Here is a 13,351-nt window from a genome sequence, read left to right on the forward strand (position 1 = left end):
AAACACAGTCAAACTAGCTTTGGGCTAGCTAGGGTAACAACAGCAGCGGAGCCAGGGCACCATGGGTGGCGGCACGGGCTAGCCACTCTAGTATGTGCTATGGGTCCTGGACAGACTTGTACTTGGGAGGCTGGCCCATGCCACCACTCCTGTTGCCACAGCTGCACTGCTGTTATTGAGCTAGATCAAAGCACTATCTTGGTGAGGCTGAAACAAACAAGTCTTGTCACAAGCCCTTCGAGCACCGGATCTAGTCTGTGTTGGCTTTTTTTTTTTTTAATTAGTCCTCAGCCAAAGCAGTGGCTAATCTTTTCAGGTCTGGATGAACTTCAGGATTACAGCATAAGCTCCTCTCTAGGGAATAGGAGGTGATAACGAGAGATTGGGAGGGCTCCTGAATTGAGAGAGTCCCGGGGCTCAAATGATCTGGAGCAACAGAAGGGCTTAAAAAAATAATAAATATTAATAATAAAATAATAATAATAATAATAATAAAGCCAGTGTGTTCCCAGAACACTAACTGGAAGCTCCTGCTGAAGCCTGTTTAATCTGAAGTCAGCCAATGTCATGATGGCATTATGGATACTGATTCTTTCTGTGCAAGTACTGTACCAGTCAGGGATTAATCTTGGCATAAAGAGTTTATTGATGGCTTGTTGCACTGGCTAAGGATGTGTTACTCTGAACAACAGAGCTAGATTATATCTAGGCTGTGGCATCTGAACTGCAGAGACATGCTGCCTTCCCAAAAGCCAGAATGAGCATGACGTGGCAACATGGGGACTCTCCTGTTGATTCTTGCTTTCCCCCTCCGCCAGCTGTTACTGTTAAGACAGTCAGTGCGAAAGCCACACACCATCTGAGTGCTTAGAAAAAGGCTTGCTTTGCCCCCACTGCCCTATAACGATGCCAGTCATTATACCCTCCTCACCTGCTACTCCTACAGCCTTCTCCAAGCCTTCCCCCCACCCCTCCCCATCATCACCCCCTATTCATGGAGCTTCCTCCCAACTCGGGCCCACTAACCCAGCACCCTCTCCTCATTCTGATTGCTAAAGACTCGCTTTCTTCTGAAACACCCGTGTGGAATGAGCCAATAAAGAAGACCTTGGGGGGCAGGAAGAGAGAGAACAGACGACAACTGAACCAGATACGTGCACACACCCCTGAACCCCAACCAAATTGCTGCAAACCTCTTCCTTCCTCACCTTACCCCTCCCTATTACTTGTTAGGCAGTACTCCACAAGTAGGATTAGAGTGTAAGCTTTTTGGGATAGAAACCAGGCCTGACTATCCTGTAAAGCCCATTGGGTAGGCCCCACAGAGATGTGCGGACTATAGGGGGGGCAGAGGGGAGGGATCCTAGTCTCAGCTCTCACCAGCTGGTGCTGTGCTGTCTCCTTGGGCCTGCAGGGGCCACTGAGGGCTAGGCTCCTAATCGCCATATTGTCAGCGCCACCCCCCTCTCCTGCTGGGCAGGAAACAGCAGTGGCAGCCTGGGCCAGAGCCAAATGTGGAATGCACCAGGCCCCAACCCCTTGTTTATCAACATGCTGAGCTGGCTCTCTCTGCTCAGCCAGGTGGCGATCGTCACACTGGCTGTGGTGAGACACACCACTGGCCAAACCCTGCCAACCTGACCTGAACCAGAGCGTGTCAAGTTATTTGCATACCTGACTCAAACCCCACATTTGTAGTCGGCTCCTGTTGGTTTGCAAGGGTCTAATCCCCCGTTCAAGTTCTCCCTCTGCTTGATGAGAGGAAGGGATCTGAACAGGGATCTGCCATCTCTCATGTAAGTGCCTGAACCAAGAGAGTCATTCTAACTCTTTGTCATGCCCAATTAATATTTAAATGATCCAGTCATTTAATTAAAGTGGAATAACTTCAATAGCAGAGTGAGGGAGACCTGCATCAGAATACCCTCTAGGCAACTGGTTTGGAGACTCACCTGCAAGATAGAAGATCCCTGTTCAAATCCCTTCTTGTCAGGCAGAGGGGAGACTTGAACGGGAGGGAGTCTCCCACATTCCGAGTGAGCACACTAACCATAGGGATAAAGGAGGTTTTCCTCCATCCCACCCCCGCTGTTTTACATGGAGTTAGGCAGCCTCTGATGAGCCTCCACATGCGACCTAGGCGACCAAATGCCGGTCTCGGTTAGTAATTCAATAACTGGGGGAGAACAGGAATTGAACTCAGAGGGGGTGGGGCTTAGAACACACCCCTCTTGTTGGCTTTGTGGACCCCATTCTAAGGTACCTATCTGATCATTCGTTATATAGGCTTTGTAGATCCCAGCCTTGTTCCTGTCATTTTCTTGGCACCCTGAAGTTAGGTGCTGTGATGCTCAGTGTTGCAGTGTCTAAGCCCCTTTTGTGGAGCTGTGCCATTGTAAAAATATTACTTACACCTTGATTTTTGAAATGTATGTTTTCTGAAATCAGCTGTTTATATTACTGTACTGGCTAGACGCCCCAAACAAGATTGGTGCTCCACTGTGCAAGGCACTGTGTATATACACATAACAGACAAGCCAGGCAGAAGGTAGCAGAAAAGAAATATTCTCCTTTTGACAGATGGGGAATGGCGACAGAGATATTAAGTGACTTGCCTCGAGTCACACAGGAAGTCTGTGTCAGAGCTGGGAATTGAACTGAGGTCTCCCAAGTCCCAGACCAGGGCCTCACTGAACTTTCCTCAAGCTGTCTCTCTGTACTGTCCTTACCCCTTCACTCTGAGGGCACAGTGCACCCACAGGCAGTGCTAGGTACAGAATGCTAAGTGGAATACTTCTTATTGCAGCCTTAGAGATACCACACTGATTGGCAAGTGCTGGATCAACACTCCACGAGCCCTCTCCTTGCTGTTTACTCCCATGTCTCTGTTGCAACTCTGAAACAGAGATCATATTGCATTCCTATTTCACTTTTTAGCCAGTGCTCTCAAAGACCTTTACAAACATTGTACAAGAAGTAGGCAGGCAGTGTATCAAGTTTACCTCCGCTGCACACCCTGTCCCCAGTTTCAGATTAAGTGAGGTTTCAGATAGTTCTGTTTATGTTAAGTGTCCCACAATGCATTATGCTTCCTGCACTGTTATTTTTGTGTCCCCCTCATTTTTGCTCATGTCCCACATTTGAACCTTGAGGGGCCAAGTGCTGAGCTGTTTCTTTGATGAATGCTACAAAAAGATGCAAGATAAACAAGCGTTTAGGTGAGAGCACAGCCGCCTTTGGGCTGCTGGTCAGCTGTAGGATTGATACTCACAAGGGCAGTCACAAAGTGCAACGGCAGCATAGTAGTGGGAGAGGGCCTTGAAATGCTCAGATTTGACATGGACCATGGTGGCCCACGAGAAAGGTACATAATCCTTCACATGAGCCTGGGTCATGGTCTGATGCACCAAGGAGTAGACTTCTTCAACCTGCAACCATCAAAACACACGTTATTAATGAGAAGGTTCCAATCAGACAACAGTCTAACTGTGAGGCTGTGGATTAAGAACAAAAGAACGGCCACACTAGGTCAGACCAATGGTCCATCTAGCCCAGAATCCTGTCTTCCGACAGAGGCCAATGCCAGATGCTTCAGAGGTAATCAACAGACCAGACAATCATTGAGTGATCCATCCCCTTTTGTCCACTCCCAGTTTCTGGCAATCAGAGGCTAAATAGTCTTCTGAGGGATGGGGTGGAAGCCTCATCGCTTGAGACAAAGATTAGAGTGGCCAAATCAACACAAAACATTTGGCAGAGAACAATCCTGTACTAGCAGGGAGTGGGTCAGGCAACCTAGCAGGCTTTTTCCAGCTCTAACTTCTGTCGCACAACTACTTGTGTTTGTTACAATAAAACGCAGTACAATTAAAATCATAACAGTACGTCAAACTTATATCACATTTTTATCTCTAGATTTCAAAGACTGTAAAGATCATTATCCTCTCTTTATGCTTCGGAAAACTAAGTCACAGAGCTGTTAAGTGACTTGACCAAGGCCACGCACAATAAACCCCAGGTCTCCTAAATCCCAGAACTAAGGCAGTTTAGTCCCTGACTTGTTCCACCCAGTGCATTCACAGCAGCTGAAGGAACAGCATTAATAATCCCAAGCTAAGATATCATCCTGGCTTCACCCCGGAGCGTCATCTTAGTAGAGCTGTAAGACTCTTCAGAAATTAGGGAGGGCTCTATGGAGTCATAGCTGGAGAGCGAGCATCTTTTAAACAAACAATATATTCTTGGTCTATATTTAGCACCTGGATGGGAGTTTAACATCACATGTGGATAGCATTACTAACTGCTGTGGTGCAAAGTGGAATGATTTAGGAGCTTAACCACTGTTTATGAATAGAATTCGCAAATTATCCTTACGTAAGATTAGAAAATGAAGTTATGTCACCACAGAAACATAGGAATGGAAGGGACCTCAATAGATCATCAAGTCCAGCCCCCCTGAACTGAGGCAGGACCAAGTAAACCTAGACAATCCCGGACAGGTGTGTGTCCAACCTGTTCTTGAAACCCTCCAATGATGGGGATTCCACAACCTCCCTTGGAAACCTATTCCAGAATTTAGCTACCCTTATAGTCAAAATCTTTTCCCCCAAAATCTAACTTGAATCTCCTTTGCTGCAGATTAAGCCCATTACTTCTTGTCCTACCTTCATGGCCACGGAGAAAAATTGATTACTGTCCTCTTTATAACAGCCTTTAACCTATCTGAAGATTTATCAGTTCTCCCCTTCCCCGCTTCTCTCAAGACTAAACGTGCCCGCCCCCCCCCCGCCTTTTTCCTACTATACACACACACTAAACCTTTTATCATTTTTGTTGCTCTTCTCTGGACTCTTTCCAATTTGTCCACCTCTTTCCTCGAGCATGATGCCAAAAATTGGACATAGTACTTCAGCTGAGGCCTCACCAATGCCATGTCTGACATGACATCCCTGTTAAATACACCCCAGAATGATATTAGCCTTTTTCACAACTGCACCACATTACTGCCTCACTCAACTGGTGATCCACTATAACCCCCCGTTCCTTTCAGCAGTACTACCACCTAGCCACTTATTCTCCCATTTTGTATTTGATTTTTTCCTTCTTAACTGTAGTACTTTGCACTTGTTTTAACTGACTTTCATCTTGTTGCTTTCAGACCAATTCTCCAATTTGTCAAGGTGACTGAGTTCTAATCCTGTCCTCCAAAATGTTTGCAATCCCTCCCAACTGGGTGACATCCACAAATTTTATAACCACCGTCTCCACTCTGTTACCCAGGTCATTAGTGAAATATTGACTAGTACTGGACCCAGGATCAGACCCACTAGATATGCCTCCCCGCCAGATGGCCAGCAAGCCATTGATAACTACTCTGAGTATAGTCTTTCAACCAGTTGTACACCTGCCGTATTGTAATTTCATCTAGACCACATTTCCCTAGTTTGGTTATGAGAATGTCATGTGCGACTGTTAAAATCTTACTAAGATCAAGATATATCATGTCGACTGCTTCCCCTCCCCATTCTCTAGCCCAGTAGCTCCTTCAAAGGAAGGCATTCATGCCAAGCCAGTATAATCGATTCCTTATAACCTTATTATCCTCCAGGTGCTTACAAACTGACTGTTTAATCATTTGTTCCAGTATTTTTCTAGGTATCAAAGTTTGGCTGACTAGTCTATAATTAATTCCCTGGGTCCTTTTCGTTCCCATTTTTAAAGACAGGTACTATGTTTGCCCTTCTCCAGGCCTCTGGGACCCCACTCATCCCCCCACACGTTCTCTTAAGAGCACAAGAACAGCCATACTGGGTTCATCTAGCCCACTGCCAGACACTTCAGAGGGAGTGAAGAGAACAGGGTAACTGAGTGATCCATCCCCTGTCACTCAGTTCCAGTCACAAAATTGTTTCAGCTAAGGACTCATGTGTGACTTAGCCCCAATTCTTGCAGAGGATTCTTTATTTTTTGGAAATATGGATTAAGATTTAGCAATATTTACAACTGCTCAGCTCACTATTCAGGCGCGGAGTACCCAGGAAACCGATGGCTGCCCCTCCCGACAGCGGTGACTAATGGTTGCATTTCACGCAGTGGGACAACGAGCGTGCACAGCCTGCAGTGCCTCCCTTGCTCATTGCAGCAATGACAGCTCCATGTAGTCCCATCCCATCCCACTGCTTCCCCACAGGGAATGCCTCATCCCTAACTCCAAGCCAGCTGTGCTTCCTCCTAGATCTCCCTTGCTCAAGGGTTCTGCTTGTCCCTCCCTGCTGGTTTTCTTCTCTTCCCGCCACACCCCAGACAGCTCTGCTAAGTAAAGCCAAGAGATATGGGCAGCTTTGCTGGGTTCAAACAGAAGCTGTGCAGTGATGTGTACCCTGGCTGCTTCTTGTGCAATCTGCAGCTGAGTGAAGAAGTCATTCTGGGCGCTGGTCAGGGTGACCTTCTCAAAGACACACTCCTGCACCTGGGCAATCATCAGTCTCACAAGCATGTTCAGCGAGGCAGTGCTCATGTCCAGGCTGGGGGCGTTGGAGAAGTTCTCCTTCAGGTAGTTAAAGGCACCTGCATGAATAGAAGCAGCTGGAGAGAGACATTGCGAAAGGCCCTTCTGCTTACAACTCTAAAATCAAGTGGAGGACTGGCAAATGTAGGTAGGAGTGACCATCACCTCCACCACTCAGTGGGATTAGCAGAGCAGTAGATGATGGCCATTGATATGCCTGGCACTTCACATTGTTAGGACTCATTCTCAGTGCTCTCCAAACTCTGCCTGCCTCGCCTCGGTACATTGCTCCTGCCTGCCTCGACTGTGTGTGCTCTAGAGACTCCATCAGTGCTTAAGCATCTCTGAATCATGGGTGACAGCTGATTAAGATGTGCTGGTGAAGCCAAGGTCTGATTCTGGTAAATGAGTGCAGCTGTCCAGAGGGCTTAGACTAGAGGCAATACCAATCACACATGCCTCAGAATGATGCACTTTCCATACTGGTCATGAGGTTCTCTCACAGGGTCAGGATTGAGAGACGCATTAGCAAAGCTTGGGATTTGGTGGGTTATTATTCCGGTTCTATAGCAGAGCAGGGGGCTACAGGTCAGGATTAGGGGGCATCGGCCAGGCTCAATGCACCTACGAAGCATACGCTCAACTCCAAAGTCTCTCACTCGAAATGAGCAACAAGTCCTCCTGACATTTTTTCCTGAAAACAAAACAAAAACAAAAACAAAAAATCACCAAGAAAGCTCCAAACAGCTGACTTACCGGCTGCCTTTTGAAAAGCATCTATAGCCCGGTCGATCCCTTGCAGGGTCGTGCGATCCTGCCTTGCCCCAATCTGAGTGTGCAGAGCTCCAATGTTGAAGAGCACACTTCCCTTCTCAAAAGCCAGAGCGCGCTGATGGGAAGGGACTCCAGTTAGTGAGTCATACCTAGAGACAGAGGGGAGAAGACAAATGTGTAGCTTAAAATGCAGATTTTCCAGTTTGCACTGGATACCACTGGAGCATGATTTACAAACCTACCAGAAGTGGAACAGCCTTTTCAGAAGCTTGAAAAACCACCCACTTTCAATGCCTGTATTGGTAGAAGGGCTAGCCACAGAGATGAGGCCTGAAATTTCATAGATTCCAAGGCCAGAAGGGACCACTGTGATCATCTAGCCTGACCTCCTCTGTAACACAGGCCAGAAAACTGCCCCAAAATAATTCCTAGAGCAGATCTTTTAGAAAGGTATCCAATCTTGATCTGAAAATTGTCAGCAGTGGACAATCCACCACAAAGGGAACAATGCCACTGCAGAGTGTTCCACAAGGCAGTCTATGCCTTGGTGCCTGCCAGACCCGAAAACATCCAAACAAGATTTGGCATGAACAAGGAGACCTCTGGGGCACTGATGTTTAAAAAACACAAGCCTCTCCCCATTTATTATGCTCTGGATTCCTTTGCTGCTCACTGTGTGTTCATGTTTTGCTCAACTTGAAACAGAAACTGTGAATGCTGTGATCACACTTTGCATTGACTGTACATACATCACATGCTGGAAAGGATTTCAAAGCACTTACAGACAGCAATGAGGTTACAATGCCTTTAAAGATACATGACCATTAAAATCCCCATTTTGTAGACTTCACTGAGTTTAAGTGATTTGCCTAAGGTCACATGGAATGTAGTGCTGGAACCCAACTTCTAGTGATGAGGACAGAGAGAAAAGGCCAGATTTTTGAAATACTTCAGAGGAACAAGGTCTAGAGAAGGCCTAGGCATCTAGATCTATTTAACCTCAACCCCAAAATCAGCAATATTAAGACTACACACACAATTAGAGGTCAGAACAAAAAACCCCTCACTAACCAGTGAAAGAAGACACCCAAGTTTTTATTGGGAGGGAAGAATCTGTTATCAAGAAAGTAAAGCTGGTTGTAATATTCCATCAGAAGTTCTAGCCCCGCTTCATTTCGGCTGGGAGTCCGCATGGCCTGTGGAAGAGGAGGGAAAGGAGTAAACACATGCAGCTGTGGCTTTTAGACATCAAGAGGGGTGAAACAGTGGCAAGCGCACCAACAATTAACGTGAAACACTCCCTGCTGATCAGAGAGAGCATAAGCTTATGCGTCACTCATTGCCACTTCAGCACTATTCTGAGGGCACAGAAGTGGGATTTAAGAGGTGCAGAGGCCTTGCCTTTGGCATGGGGGATGAATTTCATCCTATATGAACATATCCGAGATTCTTTTCCCATGATAGAAAATAACAGTACACCTATACAGTGAATGAGGTAAGGATCCCAGAGGAAAAAAATAGAATATGATGATGATTCAAGTCTGTGCTCTGTGCATTTTGATAAAAGAGGGCTGAAGTAAGATTTACTGGCAAAGCATCTCCTAACTTTTGAGTGCTTGACTTTGAAACCTTAATCTCCTTTTAATATAAAATGTTTGGATCTAACCATATAGGTCTATAGTTGGCACCACTTCACCCATATGATGCCTAACATGAGAGGAAAGGCAAGTGCGATAATGTCCAGCTCTGGGCTGGATTATTAAGACTGACCTCAGCAAACTGAAAGCTAAGGGTGTTTTTACTGCAGCCTTGCTGAGGCAACTACATTAATCTACCAAAGCTTGGGAAAAATAGGAGATCTGGTCAAATGCAGGTGTGGGAAGCAGCTCAAAGGTAATTTAAGGTGACAGGTTTTAATAGATATGGGGTGGAACCGTAGAGTTCCATTATTAATTAACAGATAAAAAAATTAGTCTTTTTCCATTCTAGCACTTTTTCCATTCAGCAGCCTGCCATTAAAAATCGGCTCGCTTGCAGTCTTTGGCACGCCTGCCATAGGTTGCCGACCTGTTTTAGATAAATAATTCTGATGGTTGAACCATGGTCCAATTTTAATCTTTGCTCACTATGGCCCCAGTCCTAAAGCTTGACTCACAAGGGCAGACACTTGCACCAACGTAGTATTTTGTAACCTATAAACTGAAGCCGCAACATTTTCAACATGTGCTCCAGGGAATTCCATACCCCAACAATATAAAGCACACACAGCGCTACAGAAGAGTTCTTGAAGATAAGTGTAAAGTTCACCCATAGAAGAATTAGTGATTTGCAAAGAAGCCCCGTTTTCCTCCTGCATCAGCCAAAACAGGATGGATTTTCCTTTTTAAACACGAGGCGCACAAACCTGCCGCAGCTCCATGAGCTCTTTGATTTCCTTTTCAAAGGAGATGCCATCTTCCCCATAATGTTCACAGATGAGATCCTGGAAAGGGGAGGGTAAGGGGAGAGACAGGGAAAAAATATAAGCTTTTGGTTTAGTTTGTTGGGTGACTGATTTCTGTGGCTACTGAACAAGCAGCTCACCATCTCTCTTAGCAAAGGAGTAGATGCCTTTTGTAAACACATGGCAAACAATGCCAGGAGACAGCTCTGCAGTTCTACCACACCCCCTAACCCTGCAAAGCTTCAAACAAAACCATGTTTATGCACAGGGGCTCCTGGAGAACTGGTTGGGCTCTCATCCACAACAGATTTCAGGAGAGTTTGTTGGTAGCTTTTCCGCTGCTTTCATCCCCTCTGTAAGTAAAAGCCCAGGGGATGTGATCTGGCCTATTATTTGCGAGGCTTTATAAACTGGTGTTACTGCAACACATAGGCCTTTTGGCAATGGGTCCCCTATTCTTTGCAAACAACTCATCTCAGACCTGACAAACTCACTATATCAAATACATTACTTATAGGGTATTTGTCCATAAAGGATAACATGTAAGGTCTCTGTTGAAAACTTGCAACTTACTGATATTCATAATCATGGCATGATGTGTGTACATTCAATATTTAAGGAATAATGTAACTATACTGAAGTTTATGCCTTTATGTTCTTAAGGTTAAAAGGAGTCAGCAGGATGACAGCTGACTCATACAGGTGGGAGGTGCCACCCCACCCTAGTCAGCATGTCAACTCAAATAACCTTAAGCAGGCTTACCTTTAATGGGGTCATTAAATCCATTTCCTTAGTCTCCTTTAGCCCTAAAGGAATCATAGGGACGCTGATAGATTCACTAAAACAAAATATGACAGACAAGTTTATATTTCCAGTTACTATTATCTTATATGTGTAAAGGATCCTCATGCTTCAGGCCATAAGTAATCACCAGCTGGGGTCAGGAAGAAATGCTACCTCTGATTAGAAGGGCAAAAGGTGCAGTATGTGGGTTTTCACTACTGGCCGGTGTCTGAGACTAGTTGGGTCATTAATATGATCCGTTGGGGCATTTCTTATATTCTTCTCTGGCCTACTTCAATGGCAGCTCAAATGCTATAGGCTCGAGTGCCTCAGGTTAATGGTCACTTCACCACGGTCCTGATTAGGATTCCATTAAAGTTGAAGACAAAACTCCCACCTGACTTAAAAAGGACCAGGCTGTGAGGGAGCACACAGAAGCCAGACACGAACGTTCTCAGCTGTGAAGGTAGTTTTGAAAGAACTCACAGCAGGAACAGCATTTTAGTTTATGAGGGCTTTGGGCTCACCCGTAGGTCCTGTCATGATTTTCAGTGAATGGGTAAGGATCTAGTGCTTTTAGGTTGCACTTTTAAATTTTAAAAAAGCAGCCAAAAGATCAGAAACTGTATTGGCTGCAATGGTCTAAGGTGTTTTAATGAACAGCTCTTGGGAGACAGACAAAGATCAGGGATCCAGCAACTCCTGGGTTCCAATCCCAGTTTTGACACTGTAAAGTGACTTGCCAAAGGGGGTGGAAGTTAGGATGGCTTAGGTTCCTGCCACCTATAAAATGGGGATATAACATTGGCCTACATCACAGGATCAGTTAATGTCTGTAAAGCACTCTGAAGATGGAAAGTGTTCATTAATATGTATCTTGTAAATGGTTTACAACACCAACATTTAAAAAGAGGATTCCTGCCAAATAGTTTAGGGCCAGCATTTCAATGGTTACAAGATAACTATCAAGCCAGGGCTGCCTTTTAAAATTTGAAAAATCTGAATTTTAATTCCGTATCTTTATAGCAGCAGCAGGTCACTGTGTCTGCAGCACATGATAGCACCTTCGCCACACTGCAGTTTGGCAAAGAGACCACCCCAATCTAGATTCAGATCAGTTTGCGCAAAGCTCAAGTCTCTTCCTATAGTGGGCAGGATCTGAACACTAAAACCAAGAACTCCAATGCTGGGAAAGTTCAGATTGTGACCTGGATACCAAATCTCCATATTTGGAAGCATTTGCATCCAGAGACTTGGTTTTGCCTATTAGAGATACAGGGACCAATTCTGCACTCAGTGCTGTAATTCCACTGACTTGTAGAGTAACTCCTAGTAACCAGGTGAGAGAGCAGAATCAGGCCCTCAAAGTACAGCCCTCGATTAGCAAGGTTTGGTTTGGGACCCTCTCCCCCATCTCTAAAGAGAGTATTAACCAAATACAAGTGTCCCTTCGAAGTCCACACTTATATCTGCAAATAAGATTCCCGTACAGATGAGAAAGCACAGCAAAGTGAGCTCCGAGCAATTATAATCCCACTTCTAGCTGCTTCAGTGATGGTCCCTTTGCGGTGTAAATCAGTAGATTGAGATTTTTCCATCAGATCTCCTCTTTTGCACATTACCCTATCAAACTACAACTTGCCTAATGGACCTACAGTTGTTTATTTAAAGTTAGGAATTTATCTAATCCTCTTTACAGGGACATGCTAGGCAAACACACAGAGCCTCCCAAAGGACTGGTTCAAAGAGGCAGGAAAGGCAGTGGAGTGAGATCTGGAGGGGGTCACACAGGGTCAGGACTATTACAATCCATGTTTACACAATAGCAGGTTATTTAACCCAGGTCTGTCATTAACACCAAGAGCTTATCAGCAGTTTCTGAAATATCACATGGTCATGAAAAATGGGGAGGAGGGGAGAGGGAAAGAAAAACAAACATGCACAACTAGGTCTGTTCATACTTACTCAGTCACTGAATAAACAGCCTCCTGAGAGCTATAATGAGTGTGGAAAAGGGGTTATCACTTTTTCCTCTAATGAGATTTCAGTTTGATCCAAAATGCCACAAAATAAACTAAGAGGGTTTTGTTTGGTGTTTTTTTAAAACTACAGAAAACAGGGCCTTTGAGGTCAGTTATGAAAACTAAGTGGCTATGTCTACACTGGCAACTGAACGACAAAACTTGTGTCTTTCAGGGGTGTTTAAAAAAAAAAACACAGCCCAAAAGACAAAACAGTTTTGCCAACAAGCAGTGCCAGTGTGAACAACGCTTTGCTGGCAGAAGCACTCTCCTGCCGACAAAGCTAACGCTGCTTGTTGGGGGTAGAAGTTTTTTGTTGGCAGGAGAGCCGACAAACAGTGGCTACACTGCGCGCCTTTTAGCAGCACAGCTGTAGCGACACAGCCGTGTCACTAAAAGCTATGTAGTGTAGACATAGCTTAAGGGTATGTCTTCACTACGCAGCAGCGCTTTAACGTGGCTGGGTAGTCGTGGAACCAGCGCTGGGAGAGAGTTCTCCCTGCATTGTAAAAAACCCACCTCCACGAGCAGAGTGGCTCCCAGAACTGGTGCACTGTCTATACCACCACTTTACAGTGCTGAAACTTGTAGCACTGGGGGGGGGGGGTTTCACACCCCTAAGCGAGAAAGTTTCAGTGCTGTAAAGTGGGAGTGTAGATAAGGCCTAGAAGTACTTGCCAGGAAGTCACGCTAGCACAGGAGCAGAACGATGTTCCCCTGCCTGCCTGGGGTGGTTAGGAATCACCTGTATCGTTTACTAATTCGGATGACAGTCAAGGGATAGATTCTGCAACCTTTATTCACCTCAAGCAGCTTTTATG

At 45.4% G+C, this 13,351-nt stretch overlaps 1 protein-coding gene across 4 annotated transcripts in view; it reads right to left on the reverse strand.

The window, feature by feature from the left end:
• RHPN1 (rhophilin Rho GTPase binding protein 1) overlaps nt 1–13,351 on the reverse strand; it is a 61,261-nt gene that overhangs the window by 22,077 nt on the left and 25,833 nt on the right. For all 4 annotated transcript variants that reach the window (XM_084618157.1, XM_084618159.1, XM_084618156.1 and 1 more), the window contains exons 4-9: nt 10,489–10,564; nt 9,687–9,764; nt 8,354–8,478; nt 7,265–7,431; nt 6,380–6,567; nt 3,272–3,428 (exon numbers count right to left, since the gene is read on the reverse strand). In XM_084618157.1, the coding sequence (XP_084474283.1) occupies nt 3,272–3,428; nt 6,380–6,567; nt 7,265–7,431; nt 8,354–8,478; nt 9,687–9,764; nt 10,489–10,564 (791 nt within the window). The remainder of the gene's footprint in view (nt 1–3,271; nt 3,429–6,379; nt 6,568–7,264; nt 7,432–8,353; nt 8,479–9,686; nt 9,765–10,488; nt 10,565–13,351) is intronic.

The sequence above is a fragment of the Lepidochelys olivacea genome, assembly GCF_965140295.1.
Source record: "Lepidochelys olivacea isolate rLepOli2 genome assembly, chromosome: 2".
NCBI lineage: Eukaryota > Metazoa > Chordata > Testudines > Cheloniidae > Lepidochelys > Lepidochelys olivacea.